The sequence below is a fragment of the Artibeus jamaicensis genome, unplaced genomic scaffold (genome assembly GCF_021234435.1).
Source record: "Artibeus jamaicensis isolate MK-2021 breed Jamaican fruit bat unplaced genomic scaffold, CSHL_Jam_final contig_233, whole genome shotgun sequence".
Classification (NCBI taxonomy): Eukaryota; Metazoa; Chordata; class Mammalia; order Chiroptera; family Phyllostomidae; genus Artibeus; species Artibeus jamaicensis.
The window spans coordinates 53926408-53951079 of NW_026521486.1; the positions used below are offsets into that span (position 1 = coordinate 53926408).

The 24672-nt window shown below is 39.1% G+C and overlaps 1 protein-coding gene and 1 pseudogene across 3 annotated transcripts in view; one reads left to right on the top strand and one right to left on the bottom strand.

Moving 5' to 3' along the window:
* SARNP (SAP domain containing ribonucleoprotein) overlaps positions 1-24672 on the bottom strand; it is a 55468-nt gene that overhangs the window by 6733 nt on the left and 24063 nt on the right. For 2 of the 3 annotated variants that reach the window (XM_053661772.1, XM_053661771.1), the window contains exons 8-10: positions 24155-24180; positions 21980-22048; positions 1953-2042 (exon numbers count right to left, since the gene is read on the bottom strand). In XM_053661772.1, the coding sequence (XP_053517747.1) occupies positions 1953-2042; positions 21980-22048; positions 24155-24180 (185 nt within the window). The remainder of the gene's footprint in view (positions 1-1952; positions 2043-21979; positions 22049-24154; positions 24181-24672) is intronic. The other variant, XM_053661773.1, reaches the window with a different exon arrangement.
* Positions 2278-3498, top strand: LOC128626853 (eukaryotic peptide chain release factor subunit 1-like; annotated as a pseudogene).

The window sequence follows — 24672 nt, forward strand, 5'->3', positions numbered from 1 at the left end:
GGGAACCGGCCTGCAACCCAGGCATGTGCCCTGACTGGGAATCGAACCGCGATCGTGTGGTTCACAGGCCCGCGCTCAATCCACTGAGCGACACCAGCCAGGGCTAATATGCCAAATGTTAAAAGATAGAGAACCTTAAAAGTGGGAAGAGAAAGAAGTTAGATACCTACAGGGGAGTCCCCATAAGACTGTCAGCTGATTTCTTAAAAGAAACATTGCAGGCTAAAAGAGACTGGCAAGAGATCATCAAAGTCATTAAAAGCAGAGACCTATAGCCAAGACTGCTCTACCCAGAAAAGCTATCATTTAGAATTGAAGAGCAGATGAAGTGCTTCCTAAACTAGAAAAAACTAAAGAAGTTCATCATCACCAAACCAGTATTATATGAAATGTTAAAGGGACTTAAGAAAAATAACAAGATCAAAACTATGAACAATAAAATGGCAACAATAGATATCCATCAATAACTGAATCTAGAAAACAAACTAAGCAATGAAAAACTGAGACAGAATCACAGATATGGGGTGGGGAGGTTACATAACCAAGGGATTAAACAAAAAACAAAAAGGTCTCATGGACATGGACAACAGTGTGATATAAGGGGACTAAACGGTAATGGGAAAAAATATAATAAAGATTAAATTTTAAAAAATCATGCATACGAAGAGCATTTTGACGGTTGCCAGATGGGACTGGGTTATCAGGGAAGAGGTGAGAGCACTAAGATATACAAATAGGGGCCTGGTTGGTATGGCTCATGGACTGAATCCAGGTCTGTGGATTGAAAGGTCACCAGTTTGATTCCCAGTCAGGGTACATGCCTCAGTTGCCTAGTTCTCACACACTGATTTTTCTCTCCCTTTCTTCCTCCCTTCCCCTCCCTCTAAAATTGAAAAAAGAAAAAAGTACAAATAGGTAGCTACAGAATAGCCATGGAGATGTAAAGTACAGTACAGGAAATGGAGTAGTCAAAGAATTTATATGCATGATCCATGGACATGAACAATGTTGAGGGGGATTGCCTGAGGGAGTGGGGGTATAGGGCAGAGGAAGAAAAATCAGGATGACTATAATAGCATAATCAATAAAATATAATTTGAAAAATTTAAACAAAGAAATCAAAAATGAGAAACTATTTGTAAATAAAGTGATAAGAAAAGAACATCTCACTTGAGTCCATTGTCCTATTGCAGAGGGGAGTTAGGCACAACTATACGTGTGCCTGGGTCGGATACAGCCTTCATTAAATGGTCAAAGAAATATGCCTGGCAAATTACCAGCGACATCACTACTTAGTGAATACTCAAGTATGACAGATGTCATCATGTCAAGCATTCTCCCTAGAATCATTCTTTTTTTATGTAGAAACATTTCGTGCTTAAGATGTTACTTCAAAGTAGGTATTACTCTCTACATTCCAGATGCTAAACCTAAGAAAAGTACCATAGCCCTGGCTGGTGTGACTCAGTGGATTGAGCGCTGGCCTCCGAACCAAGGGATCGCCGGCTCGATGCCTAGTCAGGGCACATGCCTGGATTGCAGGCCAGGTTCCTAGTGGGGGGTGCATGAGAGGCAACCACACATTGATGTTTCTCTCCCCCTCCCCCTTCTTTCCCCTTTCTTTAAAAATAAATAAAACCTTAAAACAACAACAAGAAAAGTACCATAACCTTAAGTATTACTGTAATACTAAGTGGCTGAGCCACTTTTCAAATCCAAGCTTATCTGATTTCAAATCCTGCACTCCTTCCTACTAGACTAACTGGTTCTAACACTAAATAAAGTGTATCAATACAATTCTATGGCTACTTCATTCAGAAAACAGCTATCGAGCAAGGACAAAAGATTTTGTCATTTGGGCACTTAAAAAGTAGGCTGGGGAAGTAACTGTCTCTCCCCACTCAAGTGTGTTCACCTTCATTTCCCTTCTAAGCATTTATGTATATTTTTACCTCTGTATCCTCTGTGGTTCCTGTTCCAGCTGAACTTGTGACAATTCCAAATCGCTCCTTCCTCTTTTTCAGTTTCTCATCATCTTCAGACTGCTCAGGGACAAAGAAAGGGTTGAAACAAGCTAGCCTCCATTCACAAGAGAAATGGGAGTTAACTATAATTTATGGATCACAATACGGCCAATCTTATATTAAGAACTAAGGATCACACAAATAGAAAAAAAAAATAGATAAGAAACTGAATAAGCTAACATAAAGCATGCTGTCCCTAAAATAACTAAAAACTTTATTTTAAGAAGGGGCTCAAAGATGGTGTTTGACCCGTGTTGCTGACAGGAACATGGAGATAGAGAAGATCAAGAAGCTGATTAAGTAAAAGCTTGGAAGCGGCCCTTAGCAATGGCACAGGCGTCATACAGTGATCATTCCTCCCAAAGAGCAGATTTCACCAATGGCAAAAATGTTAGCAAATGCAGGAACTGTGAGTAACATTAAGTTACTCAGGTACACAGCCTGGGAGACATTGCATCTGTATAACAAAGACTCAAACGTTAAAACAAAACACCTCCAAATGGCCTGGTTGTTTACTGTGGTACAATTTTGTAACAGGAGGAGGAAAGGAAAAGAAAGTCAACACTGACTTAGAACTTCTGAAACTGATTAATGTCTTATAATATTTGTGTGGCAACAAATTCCACACAGAGGCTCTTATAGTACAACTGTCAGATACCAGAAAATTTGGATTCATTTTAATAGATGGTAGTGGTGCACTTTTTGGCACACTCCAAGGAAATACAAGAGAAGTTCTGCACATATTCACTGTGGATCTTCCAAAGAAACATGGAAGAGGTCAGTCAGCCTTGCATTTTGCCCATTTAAGAATGGAAAAGAGACATGTCGGAAAGTAGCTGAGACTACTGTGCAGCTATTTATTTCTAGGGACAAAGAATGTGGCTGGTTTCATTTTGAAAATGAACTGAGCCAATGTTATGTTTGATGAGAGGCTGCAACCAAAAGTTTTAAAATTAGCGGATATATCCTAAGGAGGTGAAAATGGATTCAACCAAACCATTGAGTTATCTACTAAAGTCCTTGCCAATGTCAAATTCATTCAAAAGAAAATATTAATAGGACAATACTTTAATAAAGCCAGCCAGGACATAGAGGAGAAAATTCTCTATTTAACTCCAGAACAAGAAAAGGATAAATCTCATTTCATGGACAAAGAGACAGGATGAGAACAGGAACCAATTGAAATCATGCCCCCACTGGAATGGTTTGCTAACAACTATAAAAATTTTGGAACTAGAATGGAAATTACCACAGATAAGTCACAAGAAAGATCCCCAACTTGTGAAAGGATGTGGTGGAATTGGAGGTATCTTGCAGTACTGAGTATATTGCCAAGGAATGGAGATGAATTTTTTTACCTTAATGACTACTAGTTGACATGGGTTTGGCAAAATATGCTTCACCCTCCAGCATCCAACCCCAAGGAGCATATCCATGGTGGAATCCAAATAGATCCCTTCCTTACAACTGAAACATTTCCAGAATTTAATCCATGAGTATTGGATATTGAAAAGAAAACTGAAAATCAAATCCAACCCTACATTTTGGTTTGTCACGGTGTCAGCACAATTAAATTCTTAAATATAACTTTGAACTAATTTAAGTAAGAATCCCAGTTTTTAATCCTAGCTGGTATGGCTCAGTGGATTAAGTGCTGACCTGTGAACCAAAAAGTTGCCAGTTCTATTCTCAGTCATGGCACATGCCTTGATTCCAGCCTGGGTTCCCAGTTGGGGATGTGCGAGAGACAACTGATTGATGTATCTCTCACACATTGATGTTTCTCTCCCCCTTTCTCCCTCCCTTCCTCTCTCTCTAAAAATAAATAAATAAAATCTTAAGAAAAGAAAAAGAACCAACCAATGAATGCATGAATAGGTGGAACAACAAACTGACGTTCCTCCCCCCCCAACCCTCTAAAATCAATTTTTTAAAAAAAATTGTTTGAAATCTTTTGACCCAACCTTATGCTGGTTATCAAAGAAACTATACTGGCCCATAGTGTGGGTGGATATGTGTGTATGGAGTAGAGGGTCTCTTGAGATGTACACGAGAAAAGATTCTTTGTCAGGAATGCCAAGTTCAGGGAAAGGGTTGGTGGGGGAGAGATACGACACCCCTGGAGCCCACCTGAGTTTAGATGTTTACCAATTGTAGAGCTGGGCTTTTGATTACTGGCAGTAAAGTGTGAAGGGAAGATGGAAAATGAAAAGATATCTGTTAAAGTGGGATAAATAAAATGGCAGGTTTTAGGTTCTGATGGGAATTGAACAGTATAGGGTGTAAATAGTAACAGCTCAGTCTACTACTACTTTAAAACAGCTCTAGGAGAATGGCCAGCTTCAATCCCAATTCAGGGAGTTAAAACACTGTCTCCAGTTACAGGGCAGGCATCATGAGTCTCTTGGATGCTTGGAAAGGTGCAGAGCATCTCTCTCTTAGCTGGTTCTTTGACTCACCTTATTTCACTCATTTCAATCTACTCAGAGTTCTTTCGGCTTGAGAAACATGTTTATTTTCTCCCTTTTGCTGCACTTGCGTTCTAGTGAGTATGAAAGGAGCTAGGAAAGGCTGGTGGTTATGAAGGACTTAAAAATTCTACATATGAGTTATCACTTAATTATATTCTACTAATAACTAGAACCGAAAATAGCCTACATAGTTTTTCTGCCTTTTTCATTACAATCATCAGCAAATCCATAGTGGCTACATAATTAATATAATCTAAATTACTATAAAACATCGTGCCGTTCTAGAAAAAAAAAGAAGTATCTTGTCTTTAATAATCATAATATATTATAGCCACTAATATTTGAATGCTTACTATGTGCCAGGTACTACATGTTCTTTACAGGCAGTATCTCATTTACTTCTTACAGCAATCTTAAAAACAGTAGGTACTGTAACATACATAGCAGGGAGACACTATGACTAACGCCATTTAATAGACAAGAAACCTAAGGCTCAGAGATTATGTAATTTGCCCAAAGTTTCACAAATAGTCTTACAGCGGAAGTGGGAGTGGCAGGAATGGAACTCAGGGCATTTTAGCCACTTTCCTAACTTAACCACCTCAGGTATCTCACATACACTTCTTTACAACAATGGTAGTAGAGTGGAAGAAGTGCGTAATTCCCATGGGATAAGCATTAGTACAATGCTTAGATAAAAGTAGTTGTGAACTATTTCAATGACTTCCATATCACTCAAATAACCTGAGTCAATGCTAGGATCCTATTCCCTTTCTATCATACCAAATGCCTCCCCTTTATTATTATTTTTTAAAGATTTCATTTATTTATTTTTAGACAGAGTTCCTGGGAAGGGAGGGAGAAAGAGAGGGAGAGAAACATTAATGTGTGGTTGCCCCTCATGCGCCCCTTACTGGGACCTGGCCTGAAACCTAGATATGTGCCCTAGACTGGGAATTGAACCAACAACCCTTTGGTTCGCAGGCCGGGGATCAATCCACTGAGTCACACCAGCCAGGGCCAAATACCTCCACTTTATAACTATGCAGGGATCTAAGGAAAGGACTGTCATTAGTCATCTTATACTAAAGATTTTTCTCAACCAAATTTGCTTCTAATTTTGGCTTACTGATTATTCCATCTACTGAACTGTATGTAATAAAAAAAAATTAAAAGAGGGTTTCCATTTTCCCTTACCTAAGTTAGGAAAAGTTTCGTCTACCACCACTAATGTAAAAGTAAATAAGGGATATAAATGGAAATTTCAAAACAAGAGCCTCTAGAGAATATTCTGGATAAAGTATCTCCACTTCACTAAGTTTCCAGGCCAAGCTGGAGTTTTAAGGGAAATGAAAAGAATGTTCCATATTCTTCTTGGGGAGAGGCAAGACTACGCCATACCCTGCTAAACTACCACACTATGTACTTTCTTTCATTTAATTCAATGCTAAGGGTACTTCAGTAAATTCCAATCAGAGAGGGTGATGCTACCTGAAATCCAGCCATTCTCTCAGCACAAACCCTGGGGCCACTCTCCACAAATCTATATTCAGAATGTGTGGAACAACCTTTATTCTAGTTCCCTATTTTGCTAGACCCAGAAATGGGAATTTTGATTTCTAAATTAAATTTCCCGTGTTTCCTTCTGAGCTCAAAGGTTAGGCAAAGACAAGGGAGGAAAAAGAATGGAGGGAGGGGAGAATATACTTCTCTAGCCACTAGGGATAGTATAAGAGATTTCCCCATGAGCTTCCTTTTTTTAAAAATCCTCACCCAAAGATATATTTATTGATTTTCTTAGAGAGAAAGAAAGGGGGAGAGAGAGAGAAACATCAATCGATTGCCACTCGTATGTGCCCCAACTAGGACTGAACCCGCAACCTAGGTATATGCCCTGACCAAGGACTGAATCCAAAACATTTTGGTACACAGGATGACAAGTCCAACCAAATGAGCCAGCTTGGCCCGGCCATGAGCTTCCCTTTTAATCAGACTGTTGGTGCCTCTCCTGGAGATTCTAGCAGAGCATCTGCTCCAAATCTACCAGGAGTTCTAGGGGGGAAAAACCCAGTCAGTCCCACTTCCCACTCCCTATAAACAGCCTGTCCAATCCTCTCATGCAGAAACCAGTGAGGGTTTATTTTGTGCATGCCTGTTCTTCCCTCACCACTCAGTGCCCCTCAACTCCCCTCCTAAAGCCTCCTTTGTTCTTGCCCTGCAGGGAAAGTGCACAACAGGCCCAGTAAATAAACACAGTTCTAATGATTTTTCTCACTTGACCCTTCTAGCGTGAAGGTGTTGCATGAAAAACAAATTTACAATAAACTTCACTCCATCTTTAGTTCCTTGCTGACAGGGTTTGATTCATGGAATGCTGAGACCCATCTAAGGGAAATTATCTTGATCAAAATGCATCCCTCTGCATTCATCAGGCCAATGTTCCCTTAGGCCATGCTCAAGTGTACAAATAGGGTTATGCTTCTGCAGGCTGCACTGACCCCTTTAGCTCAGTGTCATATGCATTTGCAAACCTTTCTCTTCTTCATCTCCCACCCCACTTCCCTCCTGCAAATCCTCAACCACTAACAAATCTTTATTCTTCCCATGCACGGTCCCGTGTCAGAAGAAGAATGCTGAAATGTGAAGTGCCCTTATTTCCTACTAAGTGAAAATTCCTAAAAACATACAACATGCATCCAAAATCAGAGGAGAAACCTGTCCTGATTGACTAAACAAAGGCACTGGATATTCAGATCAATCCATATATAGTTTTCTCCCTTCCTATCACTCAAAATTTAAACAGCAAGCCAAGTGACTAACATCAATAATTTCAGCATATGTAGTAATACTATTTCTCCAAAACTGCCTTTTATCTCTAAAAGATCACTGATAAAAATGAAAAAGGGAATTGTGCAAAAGAGGGAACAACCCACATATAAGCACAGGATGGAAAGCATAATCCATATTTAATAAATCTAAATACCCCCATGAATCACTATCACTATATTTTCTACCACGGAATGAAATAGTTCCAAACTAAACCTTTCAGAAGACATCTTCCAGCCCTGGCTGATGTAGCTCAGTGGATTGAGCACAGGTCCGCGAACCAGAGGATCACAGTTCGATTCCCAGTCAGGGTACATGCCTGGGTTGCAGGCCAGTTCCCAGCAGGGGACGCTCTGTAGGCAACCACACATTGATGTTTCTCTCCCTCGCTCCTTCCCCTCTAAAGATAAATAAATAAAATCTTAAAAAAAAAAAAGACATCTTCCAACTTTTCAAAGTTCACTCTTCTCCATTTGCAAAATCCTCAGGCAATTTAAAGAAAATAATACCTATTCAGGGAAAAGACTGAGAAATTCCAGGCAAGAATACAAATTACATGTGCGAATATGCTCAGTACACAGAAACTATCATACTGGCCACAGGTGGCAAACACAAGGCCTGAGGGCCGAATCCAGCCTCCACCCTGTTTTATCCCACCCAGCACTTTGTTTCTACCTGGCAGCAGCGCCAAGCTCTTGCTTACCTGTTAAGGAGTAGTTACATTTATACAGTCCTAAAATTACATTCGGCCCTTTGAAGGCAACCACAAAGCTGATGTGGTCCTTGATCAAGGTTGAGTTTGACACCCTTGATGTAGACATTCATAAATATTAGATATTATTTTTACTTCAACATTCTTCCTGAAACAAAGTCTGAGACTACCAACAATCTGCAGCTAACAATGCCATACATTCTTCCTCTACATTTGAAGTGAACTTACCAAAAGTTGGTAAGATCACTTACCCATTATCAAGGCAACAAGGAAATTCCCTTTAGCTACAAGACAAATGAGTATTTGGACAAATGACTCCATTTAGTGTTAAACTGTGGCAGAATAGTAACTGGACAAAACCAGTCTTCTCCACCAAAGTGCTATTAACCATCTTCTCCTTCTGAACCCTAAAAAATCTACATTGCCAGGCTTTAACTGATTTCATCATCCCTAATAATGAATGATTAGAAAAAAGAGATATCTATATAAGGAAATATCCAGGAGAATTGAGCAAGGATTCAATCTCAAACACTGTGGACCCAACCCCAGGTACTCTAAAGGCATCTGAGGAATGGCTTTCACTAAATTTACCTGGCATCAGTTTCTACCAACACTTCCAAAGACAGTGAAACTGTAAAATTTGTTCACTCACCCACAGTCATTCAAATATCAACTGAGTGTCTATTTTTGGTCAGGCACTGTACGGCATTGGAAATAGAGAAACAAATAAAACAAAGATCCTTAACCTCATGGGGCTTATAAATTCAAAACTGAGTTACGTAAAGATGTGTGTCATTGTCCGTTACAGCACTGCATTATGAGGACCCATGGGAAGATTTTCTCTCTGGCCCCCAGCCCCCAAATAATTATGAAATAATTATGCTTTTGCTGAGTAATTTGTTAGTCCTTAACTCCTGAACCCTGTGAATAGCTGTAAAAAGTACAACTGTGCTTTCCTTTTTTACTGTTATAAAGTTTGAAGCCAAATGTGTGGCCTCTCCCTGGCAAGTGATTTTTGAAAAAAAAAATTTTCAAAGGTTTTTAATTTATTATTATTTTTAGAGAAAGGAAAAGGGTCAGAAATAGAGAAGGACAGAAACATCAATGTGTGGTTGCCTCTCACATGCCCCACACAGAAAACCTGGCCTGCAACCCAAGCATGTGCCTTGACTGGGAATTCAACAGTGACCATTTGCTTTGCAAGCCAGCACTCAATCCACTGAGCCACACCAGCCAGGGCAATTTTTGAAAATATTCCTATTATAAAAGAGAGGCCAGGGTACTCCAGTGAAAAAGAAACATGAGATCCAGAGATGGAGATACCACACCCAGATCCCAAAGTAGAAGCTCAGAAGACAAAATGAAGTGCAGTCAGCCAGACAGTTGCTGCTGTACCTCTAAGAACTTATTCTTCTCTAAATACATGAGATTAATTTTAAAATACCTTAATGATCCAAAAAGGAAAAGGAGAGGGGAAGGAGGTACTAGATTATAACTAGAAAAAAATTAAAGTATTTTATTTATTTTTAGAGAGAGGGGAAGGGAAGGAGAGAGTGGGAGAAAAACATGAATGTGCCTCTCATGTGTCCCCTACTGGGGACCTGGCCTGCAACCCAGGCATGTGCCCTGACTGGGAATCAAACCAGCAACCCTTTGCTTCACAGGCCCATGCTCAATCCACTGAGCTACACCAGCTCTTGTCAATGGTTTCCATGGCATATATAATATAACCAAGAATTAAGTCCCAAATGGAAGATCAACTGCAATAATTGGCAGTCTGGATATCATAGATGCTTTTTCTAAAGCGACTGACTCTTTTTATGGCAAAAAGTACCAAGGATAAGTTCTCTACCCAAAATTGATTTCTCCCTTTGTTATCTTCCAAACCAAACTTTTCTTCAAGATTCAAATTAAAGAGAACATTAAAAAAACAACTTAATAATTTTATCCTGAATACAATAGTTGTTACTGTTCCAAGCTTAGTTAGTTCTAGGGTTACCAGCTCTGCCAAAAGGAGTCCACTTTGATTTAATTAGCAATAGCAACCCATGGAATGACTATGTTTTGAAAGCATTCACTTTCTTCAGTCTTATTACCAGTGCCACTCTGGATCATAAAGAGAAACAAAACAGTGACCTAAATGTAACCTGGGATTATTTAGGGAACTTAAATTCAGTAATTCCCAAATCGCAAAGCGATTCAGAGTACTTCTGAATTCAAATAAGAGACATACTCACTACTGTTAGAGGAGACCAAAAGCATTAACCAAGCCAAGCATTTTTCCTGGTCAGTGCTACAAGCTCACTCACTCGCATCATGCACAGGATACAGAAATTTCAATCTAAAGAATTCAGTCAAAGATATCTTTACAAGTAGGAAGGGGCTTCAGGGAAGCTCAGGTATTGCTGTGAGTTGAAGCCGGCCATTTTCCTATAGCTGTTAAAAAAAAAAAAAAAAACCTGCCCTGACTGGTGTAGCTCAGTAGATTGAGCGTGAGCCTGCGAACCAAAGGATCATGGTTCGATTCCCAGTCAGGGTACATGCCTGGGTTGCAGGCCAGTTCCCAGCAGGGGGAGCACGAGAGGCAACCATACATTGATATATCTCCCTCTCTCCTTCCCTTCCCTTCTAAAGATAAATAAATATAATCTTTAAAACAAACCAAAAAAGTCTTTAGTTTTAGAGGGTGGGGAGAAAGAAAGGGCGAGAAATGAAATGCAAGGGAATGGACCGATGTAAGAGAATGGGATCAGTTGCCTCTCACATGCCCGCAACCCAGGCCCTGTGCCCTGACTGGGAATAGAACCAGCAATCTTTTGGTTTACAGGCCAGGGCATAATCCACTGAGCCACACCAGCCGGGGCATTCTCCTACAACTGTTTTAATGACTAAGTTACTGTTCGCATTCAACCATGTTCTATGTAAAAGTCCCATATAATACATTTCCATCAGGACCTGAACCCTGCTACTTTATTTATTCCACAGTAAGTTATTTCCTCAGAAGTCTCTTCCCTGGAGTGATGAAAAACAGCCTAATAGGGACCTAATATGGTTACATTTTACAAACATAACAAATAACTGCCCCCTTTTGTAAATGAATTACAACACTATGTTACTAGTTCTCAGGTCAATCTGATTTTTCACGGGAGTGTAAGGTAAGAGTGAAGCAAAAAGAAAAGAGGAATCCTTGTGGTCATACCCTGACTTTCACTGCCATGTGACTGAAGGCCAGATGAAAAGCAGAGCCCAGGGGCTTTCAGGCGATGGTGGATTAATAATGACATGGCCTTGACTTCCCAGAGGTAAAGGTTATGAAACACTCCAGGGTAAGTGGGCTTCCAATTTCATACTCTCAGGGTGAATGACAGCAACCAAAGGTTTTTCTCTCAGAAACACTTCAATGCTTAAACACACAGCTGTCACGTCCCTGCCCTAGTTTCTAAAATTCATCTGTACATGTTTACTCTTGAGTCTTATGCCAGCCAGACCACAAAACATGGGGTGGTCCTAAAAACCAATGCACAGAGCCTAAAGGAGGACTAAAGGTGAAGGATGGACCAGCAGAGGATATATCATCTTAGCACATACATAGTAAACAGACATTCCGACACTCCCCCACACGTACATATAATGCACTTCCCAAAACAACTATCTTACTTTCAACAATCTTTCAACTCTGAGATCAAAATCAACTTTCCAGGGCCAGAAGGGTATCAGGAACTTTAAAACTACATCAGAGTAAGATACCATCCGGAACTCTATCTCGTCTTCACAGGATTTGAAGCTCCCAAACACAGCTCAGAACTAAAGACCCTTCAGAATCACCAGCTCCTATTACTTTTCCTTTCTCTTGTCCAAATCAAGCTCTTTTCCCAACCCCCACTCCTCTCCAACCCCAGAAGAGGTCGTCTGGGTCTTGCTCTAACTGATTGTAGGACAAAGCAAGGCAGGTGGAGGAAATGAAGGTTTCACACTTGAAACTCCCAGAAACTAAGTTTCTATTAAAGTCCCCACCTCCCTCCCTTAAAAGCCAGAAGGCTGTTGCTTTTAAGGATAAGTGATGCAAAGCTTGGAAGAAATGTCAAGAAGAAAGCTAATAGTTTCTGAGGGGCGGTTAATACTGTCTTGGCCAAAATATACAGAGAATGAAGGATGACAGTTACCTAAGATTCACAAATTTAAAATAAGCACTAGGAAAATGTATTCTTTTCACCTATAATATCTTCAAATGCATTTCTAGCTTCATCCTATTTAATAAACCTGAATCTCAAAAGGAAGAGCTTAGGGAGCTCAACTTTAAAAAGTATCCCCTGGTTAATGTTACGCACAGTTATAGTTGGTAACAAATGTAAATAGCTTTGAGAAAGTAGGGACAAAATTTTTTTTTTAATTTTCTCACCAAGTCCAAAGAAGGCTGCTACTGCATTCCAATCCCCACCCCACCCCCATCCCTCAAGAGCACTAGGGGCCTTCCAAAACCGTTTGAGATTCCTACAAAGAGGATATCTCAGCTGCAGGAATGTGAAAAGAAAAAAAAAGGAATTACAGCTGGCTCTAAGGAGCACACCTGTCTTACTGCCTTCCTAGAATTCAAATAGAGGAACAGAAAGACTCTTGTTAATCAGAGGAGTTTAATAAAGGAAGAACATGCCCAAACAAGATCAGGGAACACCTCAGGTATGTGGGGAAAAGACAACTAAGTTCAAGCACACGAAGGTATTTTTTCCCCCTACAGAACTGATACAGAGTAAGAGAGAGAATGTCAATAGAGAAAAGATTCTTAAAAATATTTTTTTATTTATTTTTAGAGAGAGGGGAAGGAAAAAGAATGGGAGAGAAACATCACTGTGTGGTTGCCTTCCATGTGCCCCCACCAGGAAGCCAGCCTGCAACCTAGGCATGCACCCCAACCGGGAACCGAACCAGCAACCCTTTCCTTCACCCCTTTCCTTCACAGATCCGCTGAGCTACACCAGCCAGGGCAGAGAAAAGATTTTTAAGGCTTATGTGTTTTGCTTGTTCATTCAGAGCTTTAAAGAGTCTCATCATGTAAGACCTCTCAACTTATGGCTCTATTCATTTCCAGTTTCCTTTCCTACTCAACCATATTGTATCTAAACACAAGCATAATAGTGAAAATTCTTAACTGCCTTCTCTACTTTAACTCAATAAAGTCCTAACTCAATAAATACTTTCCAAAATCCAGACACAAAACCTTTCAAACACAATCTCCTCAATAACATATTCACTGCTAGGGACTTCAATATTTGATACTAACTACAAATGTGGAACACCCTGAAAATACATTTCTATTTCTATCCTAAGAACTACTCTGGGGATGAGAAGGTAAGATTTGGTTAAAATATTGTTTCTTGAAAATGTGAGAAAACAGCAAAGGAACAGGAAGGGAAAAAAGGCATTAATATTTTCTAGATCTTAAAAGGACCTCAGATTTTATTAAACACAGGCCCTTTGCTAGTTTTGCTAGTGGTGACCAAGTATCCCCCTATAAAATATCTCCCAACCTAACACCATGCTTCACCCCCATCTCCATCTCTAAAAGGCTAGAATTTTTTCTGACCAGCTTCAGCCAACAGGCATGAAAAGCAACTCTACTATTTTGGTGAGTACATAAAGAAAATGAACTACCATGTAATCATTAAACCTTTATCCATTGAACCCATATGCATTTTTTCATAATTACACTTTTTTTAAAAAATGTTTTAAAGATTTTTTAATCTTTAGAGGGGAAGGGAAGGAGAGAGGGAGAGAAATAATATTTCATATTTCAACCATATCAACGTATGGTTGCCTCTCATGCGTCCCCTGTTGGGAACTGGCCTGCAACCCAGGCGTGTGCCCTGACTGGGAATCGAACCATGATCCTTTGGTTCACAGGTTCACACTCAATCCACTGAGCTATATCAGCCAGGGCCCATATACATTTTTTAAAAAATAAAATATTATCTCTCCTAATTAATGTCATCCCAAACAATTCAAGTATTAACATCTCAAGTATTAAAATACATCTTAGCCCTTGCTGTTGTGGCTCAGCGGTTTGGCGCAGGCCTGTGAATGGAAAGGCTGCCGGTTCAATTCGTGTCCAGGGCACATGTTTGGGTTGCAGGCCAGGTCCCCAGTTGGGGGCATATGAGAGGCAACCAATCAATGTTTCTCTCACACACTGATGTTTCTTTCCCATTCTTTCTCCATTCTTTCCCCTCTCCCTGAAAATAAATAAAACCTTTAAAAAAATCTTAAACATCCCTATACTGGTACAGCTCTCACATCATGAGAAACCTTTGCAACACCAAAATTCTCCCCTCCCAGCAAATGTAACACACACACACACACTGAACACACATACATACAAAACAAACACAAAAAGCCCACACTTTTCCCTCCCATACAGATTTTGAAGGATGCATAGATAGACTTGGATTCAGGTAATTGGCTCGCATTTCAGCATAGCCAAGAAAAGTATCTGGTAGCACTCAGACAGGTATTGATTGCTCTGCTTAGAAAAGCCAGGCCAACTACTAGTCACTCCAAAATTAAACATATGATCATATATAATGTGTTTACAGGTGGCTTTTAACAATTATTCATCTTATGTACTAAAGAGTAGTGCTTAAAAAAAAACAAAACCTGACAATGAAAAGAATAATCCCACCCCATGAGTTTGGCTAGCCAAAAACCACCAAAAGTATTTAAAAGTAAAACAGACTCAACAAAACCCAGCATTCTCCTTTTCTACGCTATGTTTATTCTTGGGGCAAACACTACAGAGGGACCATAGAGAGACATAAAACTTGTTTTGTATCAAAGTCATCAGTTCTGACATATTAGAAGAAGGAATTCAAAGACATTAGTAGGACTGGTGTATCAAGAAGAGGAGACAGGAAAAGAAAGTGAGTTTTTTACCCAACTATAAACTTTCTTACCTACTATAAACTTTCTTACCTACAAACTCAATGAATAAAATCAGAAAGGGAAAAATCAAATGAAAAGGTATGTACCTTAGTTAAGTATAAACCCTTTATCACGAACTTCTCAAAGATCCAATTTATAGTAAAGAGGGCAAAGCACCAGCCATAAAAGCTAACAAACCCAGCATCAAAAATTTCTTCTTGCTTCCCCATATTTTTAAAGTTTTTCCTCTTGAAGTGTTCAATTTATATTCCTAATAATTCATGCCCAATTTCCCCTTATACCTAGCTAGGTAAAAAGTGTGTGTTTGAAAGCTGGGGGGCGGAGGGGGGAAGGGCATAGTGGGAGTAGAAGTTGTTGAGCAAAGAAAAACTTGACTCCTACTTCTCTAGATAAAATTAGAATACATTCTCAAGAGTCCTGGGCAGGAGAGAGAAAAATTCCATTCTGCCTCTTTGCTCTTCCGAATGCCTATGGCCAAGTGGTTCAACAGCAGTTGAATGGCACACATAATGACATCACTGATTGGAACCATAATAGAAAGGAGTGAGAAGAGCAGGTGTGGGGTGGGGGGTGGGGGGGAAGGGAGGGAGGTGAAGATGTACTTGTGTTACAGACAAAAGACAAGTTCTGTTCCTCAGCAGGAACAAATGGAGAATCAGATGAGGGTATAAACTGAGGTCAGAGAGTTTTCCCTATTATTTCCTCTTTAAACAGTTCCTTCACCACTCCCTAAAGCTTTGTTCCAATGTTTGGGTGGAGAAACAGCAGTATAAGAAATGCCAAATATTTATTTTGAAATTATGAATTAGAAGAGGATTTAAAGGACTGATTAAATTTGGTTGGGCCCTAAAATGCTCCAAGAGTCGCTGAAGACTAAGTGGGGTTGGGGCTTGGGTTTTTCTTGAAATTCATCCTTTCTGATAACCATTCTCAATTGCTATCGCTATCTCCCATAAATATAATCCGCTCTTATCTTTTCTTATTGGTTAATGTAAGTTAAAAGAATACAGTTTTTCAAATGGAGAAATCATTTTGGGAAAAATGACAATTCAGGATGAATTGGGGGGGCGGTATTTCCCCAAAAGCCCTTGATCAATGAATTAAATGTAATGACTAAAAGGATCACACTGAAGATCTTTCCATCTACAATCCAAAACTCTGCATTTTTCTTGGGTTTTGCTTTTTTGGGCTTAAACAACAGACATTTATTTTCTTATGGTTCTGGAGGCTGAAAGTCTGAGATCAGGGTGCCAGTATGACTGTTTTTTTGTGAGGGTTCTCTTTCTGTTTTGTAGTCAGCCACCTTCTCATCATGTCAAGCACACTTCCTTGGTGCATGCATGTGGAGAGGCAGAGAGAGTGTGAGAGAGCATGTACATGAGCGAGCTTTCTTGGTCTTATAGCATCTCTATGAGAAATAGAAACAGAGAAGTTAAATGTTGCACTTGGTCTAGGTGTAGCTGCTTGAGTATATTTGGATGAATATAAGAACCCAAACCTACTCAGCAGGCTACTTTCTAAACTTATCCTGAGATTTAAATCTTCTACCACTACCCCTTTAAAAAATACTCTACTGAACACCTTGCCATTGCTTATGGTTCTCTTGGTGTTCTTACAGTTCCATGCTGGCAATGTCCTATTCTCGGCCCCACAGTTCTCCCTTGGAAAAGTTGTATATACTCATGGGTAAACTCTCTAACAAATCCCCATTATAGGTTCTCTGGGAAGGCTGATGAACTTCCTTCTCTCCACATCTCAATGGCTTATCTCTATTCCAAAACCCAATGCTGAAGGGGAGAAACCAGCAAGTATTTTAAACAAGATAGTGGAAGGGAATCTAGATATAATCAAACGGGCCTTCCAGAAGAGAGTGACTGGAGACCAGCCCACCACCAGTTAGCCACAATGAAATTTGTAGGCTAGGAGACACTGGTGCCTTCCTGTGTTTGGACTCTTTGTCCCAGCTTCCTCTTTCATATCTTAACCCATTATAGTGACAAGCTACTCAAAAACAAGGCAGGTCTAATTTCTCTCTCACTCTGAAGAGATTTATCCCCTACCAGTGGGTAATCAAGAATATACAGTTATATGAAAGACTTACGAAACTAATCACTGCATCTACCCAAGAACCTTCTAGTTACCAGCCTTATCAACAAGAAGATGGCCCCTGGAGGGATAGTTTGTTTTCAATCTTTATATTCTGACACTATATAATTTAAGACACATTATCAGGGAAGAAACTGGCAAAAATCACAAACCTGGGAAAAGCAACCTTCAGGGTTTATAAGCCTTAAGATAAATTATTAGCACAGTTAGCTATACGAAGAGCTACGAGTAAAGAAAACCCAGTTAATACTATAGTAGAGAAAGATGATGTATTAAGATTAACAGGGATATAAGATGCTTATATTTTCTTCTGCTATTAGAATAAGTAGTAACACATGCTCCTCACATTCCCAGGATGGGAAAGGAGTATAAACCACATTCCAGTTTTCTGCTTAGTGCCTGGGTTTGTTTGTTGCCGTTGTTTTTAATATTTACCAAGCTGAATTTCCTGTAACTTCCTAAAGTATCAAGTTTCACTTTCCCAAATGTGCCAATATTTGAAAACAAAGTAAAATAAAAAACAAATTCAAATTAGCTACTTCAGTGAACACTGTAACTCTAGACCCAGACTTAAGTTTTTACCAAAAACTAACATCCTATGACCAATATATATTACCTGATCTGGCTTACCATCTATTCCCTCTATCCATCTCTTCCATTCCTTTCACAAATGAATTTCTTACGTGCCAGGCCAAGTCCTGTCCTATACCAACAGGACTAACTTACAACACTCTTTCTCTTGGGGGGCATGGAAAAGTGAAGGAGGGGTGGGGGACAACAACAATCAAGCACAAGACTGAAAACTTAGCAGATGATCAATCAGAACCAATCAGGCAGTAGTTATTAACTGCATTTTGTTTTGTTTGAGGGGTAGGCGGTTTCTCAGCCCATAATCACCATGAGGTTTATATGACAAAAGGCATGCCATTCTATCCTTAAATAATCCAGACTTGGAGGGGACAATTTATAGTTTCTTGTATAAAAAATGTCTATAAATGCCAATGCCATTCTTTGCCCCATCACTTCCCTTTATCCTAAACCAACAAGATTCTATTCATTGAGACTTGAGCTGAAAACATGAATGGACAGACCTTTCTTGGGCAGGGCAAAAGAGGGATGATTGGGGAGTGGGAGAAGATAGATTTCTTTTAAGTTTCTGTGCACTGTCTAATGTGTAAAGTATACTAGTGGAACTAAAAACTAATATATACACACAGTCATGCATAAGTCAGCCTAGGAAGAAAAGCTGAGACTCAGTATCCTCAAATGTATAATATGCACAAGCAAATCTAAGATACAGAGATAATCAAATTACAAAAGTTAAAAGTTAAAAATTAGTCATAAATAGCATTGATCTATGGCTTACTTCCCTTTCATACACTTTCTCTTTATCATATATACTGGTCTGCAGTAAAATCTACTGAAGAGACAGCAGCAAGCAATTAGGTTCTTTAGCTGGATCAAGTAAATACACACCCTGTGACATGGAGATGACAGGAAGTGGGTTTCTCCTTGTACTCTTTAGGATACTAGGATGAAGAAGAGACATCTCCACACCATCTACTAACATACCACTATTGACATCATATCTTAGTGAATAAGATCTGTGCCAAATTATGTAGAAGGATGCTATACTAGAACCCAGGATTCTAAAATAAGGTGGACAAAGTGTGCTGATCTGGTTGCTCCATAAATACAAATTTAATCATATCACTACCTTGGCCAACCAAATACTAGGTAACAAATCATCTTTGGTGATAAAGAACAGTAAAAACATTCGACCAAACCAGGCAACTATCACCAAAAACATGTCCAATTTGCAATTTCAAGATTTGGATCTAGGACACTAAGTTCTGGAAAAGAAGTTACTTGGGGGGGGGGGGTGTAATCTTACTTCTGTTCCTCCAATTTCTCTCCTATAGATTCAGTCTAAAACTGTTTATATTCTCCAAGTACTAAAAAATTCTGGGCTACAAAAACGGTTCAATTTATGTAGTCTGATAAAGAAATCCTATGCTACTTCCAAGTGTAAAAGCTGTGTGGGAGATATATATATATAAACTAAACTTGAGTTCAATAAACATGTGGTTACTTAAATTAATTAAAAATTCAGCCCTGGCTGGTGTAGCTCAGTGGATTGAGCATGTACCTGTGAAGCAAAAGGTCACCAGTTCGATTCCCAGTCAGGGCACATGCCTAGGTTGCAGGCCAGGTCCCCAGTAGAGGACACTTGAGAGGCAACCACATGTTGATGTTTCTCTCCCCCTCTTTCTCCTTCCCTTCCCCTCTCTCTAAAAATAAATAAATAAAATATTTTTAAAAATTTCAGTTATACTGGCTACATTTTAAGTGATCAATAACCACATGTGGCTAATTATTACTACATTAAATAGTAAATTATTCAATATAACAATAGTTTATAGAATATTTCCATCATCACAGAAAGTTCTATTAGATAGTAGTGGTATAGACAGCAAAATAGCTACATTTCTGGGACATTTTAATGGTTTACAAGGAAAATTAGAGCAAGCTATTAAAATTAGAATGATCCTAAAAACCAGGATTTAGGATCAATGTGTATGGAACTATACTTTGAGATGCTATACTCAAAGATGGCATCTCAAAAAATCACAAACCTTCAAGCAGACTGGTACCTAGAATAAATCAATACTCTAATACAGTGCTGCTCAAAATGTGGTCTACCTCTCCTGGTACTGATCCCCAAACTGTTTGTTACCAGTCTGCAGTAAGTCGAAAAACTGAGTGTTTAGACATTTCCAAAGTAATTTAACACTGCTATGCCATTTATATTGTATTTCATACAAGTGCAACTTTGCAATAAATTAGAAATTTAGAAAAGCTAGTCTATGCCACAGAATCTGAGAAATACCATGCTAGAACATGTGTGTGACATGAATGGGATCAGAGAAAAGAGCTCATATGGTCAGAGTTCTGCCAATTACCATTATCTAACTATAACCCTTTAGAGATTTAAAATGAGAATTGAAATCTTTTCAATGATCAAATAAACACCAAAGTTAACTGACTAAATTAAAGTCATAAAGCCAACTGACCAGCAGAACTGAACTAAGTGTGAGCCCTGGCCAGGTGCTCAGTTGGTTCGAGCATCATCCTGTGCACCGAAAGGCTGCAGTTTCAGTTCCCAGTTATGGCAGGGCACATACCTAAGTTGCGGCTTTCCCAGCCAGGGCACATACAGGAGGCAACCGAACAATGTTTCTCTCTCACATCGATGTTTCTCTCTCTCCAAAATCAATAAACATATCCTTGGGTAAAGATTAAAAAAAGAAGAAAACTAGTACTTATTGAGGGTTGAGTGACGCTATGTTAGGAAATTTCCAATATATAATTAATTACTCTTCACACAGTGCTAAGTAGGTATTACTCCCATTTTCATAGATGAGGACCAAATACATTTACTACTTTGCTCCAAGTCACAAAATAAATTAAGGTATACCATGTTTACCATGTTCAGTCTCCTATGGACTGAAAATGAAATCAGGTCAAATATGGAAAAAGACTCTAGGGAAGGGAAGAAAAAGGTGATATCCCTATAATAAAATGCTATCAAACTAACTCAGGTGGACAGTATGGGTGAGGGACAAATTCCTTTCAGGAATGTGAGCTGAATAATAGGAGGTATGATGTTCTATTTAGTTGATTTTAATGGAACACATGAACACACGTAATTCCCTAGAAAAGTGAAATTACTGCTGGGCTTCTTAGACACCTTGCCCTCATATACAAAAGAAGATAGATGAGAACGAGGGCCACAGATCCAAGGCACCCTTTCTTGGCCATCTAGCAAAACACAAATGATTTAGGGTTTATAATCATTCTTCCCAATTAATCTGTATATGGTTTAAGAATCACACACTCTGTCTACGCCTCAACTCCAAATTTTTAAAAATTTCACATAAACCAGCAAATATTTCTTCTGAATACCTATGATCTCAGCATCAAGCTGGGCACACAGAGCTGATGTTGTATTTCTGGTAAACATTAAATATATAACCTGAAAGGAAGATGAAACACAGTTGTAAGCAGTTATGAGCCCTACAGGAGCACAAATGTTTACTTTTTAGCACTCGTTTTTTGTTTTGTTTTGTTTTGTTTTTAATTTTTATTTATTTTTCTTTAGCGGGGAAGGGAAGGAGAGAGCGAGAGAAACATCAATATATGGTTGCCTTTTATGCGTTCCCTGCTGGGAATTGGCCTGCAGGGAACTGGCCTGCAACCCAGGAATGTGCCCTGACTGGGAATCGAACCGCAATTGTCTGGTTCTCAGGCCCTCGCTCAATCCACTGAGCTACACCAGCCAGGGCTAAAACATAACCACTGACAGGTCAGTTTCTCCAATGAATTTCCAGAGAAGTCAGTATTTCCATATGCAAATGGAAAATAGTCATTAAAAATTCATTCATTCATTTATAAAGAGAAGGGAAGGTAGAGAGAAAGACAGGGAAAGAAACACTGTTTGGCTGCATATCAAATGCTCCCGAATGGGGACCTGGCCTGGAGCCCAGGTATGTGTCCTGTCCAGTAAGTGAACAGGTGACCCTTCAGTTGCAGGCTGGAGCTTGATCCACTGAGCCAGACCAATCAGAGCTAATCATTTTTTTCAATGATGGTTTTTCTGGTTTAAAACATTCTTCCCTTAACCCTGCCACTTCAACAACCAAGAGAAATACAGAGTATATGCTCAAAAAGCCTGAGTAGAAGCTACGAAAACAATCTGGAAACAATTAGGTTTGTGAAATAATTCCTGCATTGTATTCAATAGCCAGTGAGGGAGATGATGGTTAAGGATTGTGTGAAACAAAGTGTTACACTTCTCCCACTAGTAGCCCCTAAGCTGCTCTAATGTTGCAAAAACAGTACTTTACCTTTCTGGAAATTGAAGAGACATTCAAACCGAATCTTTGAGCTCTTTCCTTTAGCTTGTCCAGGTTAACCTACAAAAACATGGGGGAACCAAAAACATGAAAACAAAAATAACAATAACAAAAAAACCTGTATTAAAAAATCAAAACAGGAAGTACGGAAAGCAGAAACTATAGTCCACAGATAAGAGTTAAGACTACAACATCAAAGATAACCCATGTGCAAAATCAGGAAACTAATCAGCAATCACCCATGCCACTAATTATTAAAAGGCCTTTTCTGGAATGTAGTGAAAGATTCACCTCTGCCTCCTTCATTCCTCAAAGGTAGTAAGAACCTGAGGAGGGGATTTAAAATCAAAGTAGGAAAACACTGCTGGAAAAAGCAAACAAATGTCTAAATCATCACCTCCAAGTATGTCTACCATTCACAGTCAAAAATCATTAAGTTCTATATAGTCGGTGCAAATAGTTCTTGATTAGTCGGTGCAAATAGTTCTTGATTCTATCTTTTGGCAAAAAGAAATGATCTCTACACATCTACTTTCTTCAGAAGACAAATCTACCACCATATTCCACTCATTTTTGGTTTTTTTGGCTTTTTTTTTTTCATTTTTCTTGGAAGCTTTGATATATCAAGACTTATTATCATGAGTATATTTGGGACTTTTTTCTTTTCTCATTAAGTAAGATAAGGGCTATTTTGAATGATTATGTTTGTAATTGTCAAGGCCACTATGTACAGGTAGAAGACGTTAGGCTTTATTTCTTGGTCTCTTCCTCCTGGACAAAGTCTTGATGATCTACTCTTGACCTGAAGCCATTCTACACGGCACTTGTATGCTTCCTTGGCCTTATACCTGGCAGGGCTTGGCCTGATCAGCCAGATATTTCTGTGTGCCTTGTTTGCCTTTAGCTTGTGAATGTGTTCCATAAGAATCCACTTATACAAAAAAGCTTTTATTTATTTTAAGAGAGAAGAAAGGAAGAGAGGGAAAGAAACACCCATTGGTTGGTTGCCTCTCACACGCCCCCAACTGGGGACCTGGCCCACAACCAAGGCCCAGGAATGTGCCCTAACCAAAAATTGAACCAGTGAACTTCTGGTTGGTGGTTTGATGCCCAACCCACTGAGCCACATCAGTCAGGGCAAGAATCTACTTGTTTGTTGTCTTTTTTTTAACATATTACCTCTCACTTTCAGGTTTAGGCTATGATACATGTGGTGGTTAATCTTCTTAGATTAACTGTCTTCTGAGCAATGGGCAAAGAATTTTCATCCTCCTCATCCAGGTTACTTCCTCAGGCATTCAAGCACTGGTAGTGTCCCCTATGCCTTACTTCACCCATATACCTGCCCTTCTTGCAGGCCAAAATGTTTTCCTGGCATCAAGCCCAGAAATGGATAATCACAGACTTCCAGATGATCAGTCCATCTTTGACCAGCTTCCAAATCTGATCTTGGGAAGTTGGCTTTGGTGATTTCACTGGTCTTACTGGAGTTCAAACCAACCTTCTTTTGCCAGCAAAAGACACTAGAGGTAAGCCTCTTGTGAAACCTGAGAATACTCATGAATGAGGCCGCAATGGCGAAAGTATTTTAAACATTTTCATTAAGTTGTGACCGCAAGAGCAAGATTTCAGAGAACTGAACATATTTTACCACGCCATTTGTTTCCATTTTCTAAACATACTTGGTAGTCACAATGGCCCAGAGGTGTCTTATTCTACTTAGTCTTTATTTTCCCATTTTATGTTTACTAGGGAGTATTTTAAAATACCACTATCTATAAGTAGAACTCATTAAATTGCTTTCACAGATTCTCTTGTGGTAATTAAGAATTAGACATTATCCAAAGCCATTTGACAAGACCTAAAACTCTAGTACCATAAAACACAGTGTTACATAAACTGTGCTCTCTAACAAATCTACTCATTTTTCCAAGAGGAATGGTAGAAAGATTGCTATAGCATTTTTGAAGATGTGGCAATTTTCCTGACCTCTCAGTATCTCAAACAATTCCTTTTATTCAGGACATAAAACACTACTGAAAACGGTCACCAAGCTCATATGATCTGAGTTTCCTCTGACCTGGGGAAAAGGAGGAGTCTCTAACTTTAAAACTAACTGCATAGAGTTAAGCTTTGGCTCTAAAGGTATAAAAAAAGGATTCTTACCATAGGCTTGGTGTCAGATGACAGGCCTAAAAAAGAAAAAGGTTTTATTTAATATTTTAAAAAGTCATAAAGGAAGTTCAGTTTTCAAATCAAATTAGACAGCATAGAAATAGTTTATAAGACAAATGTCTTTTATGGTGAGAAAGGAAAGACAAATTGCATCCAGAGATCATATCTGCATTCACCAAGAACATAATACAGCCACTTTGGAAAGCAATTTGGCAGTTCCTCAAAATAGGTAACATAAGAGTTTATCATATGACTTAGCAATTCCATTCCTAGGTACCCAGAAAAAAAAATACAAAAACATACATTCACACAAAAACTTGTATATAAATGTTCATATATAAGCACTGTCCATAGTAGCCAAAAAGTGAAAACAACCCAAATGTCCATCAACTGATGAATAGGTAAAATAAAATATGGTATATCCATACAATGGAATATTATCCAACGATAAAAAGAAATGAGCCTTGGATGGTGTGGCACAGTGGACTGAGTGCTACACTATGAACCAA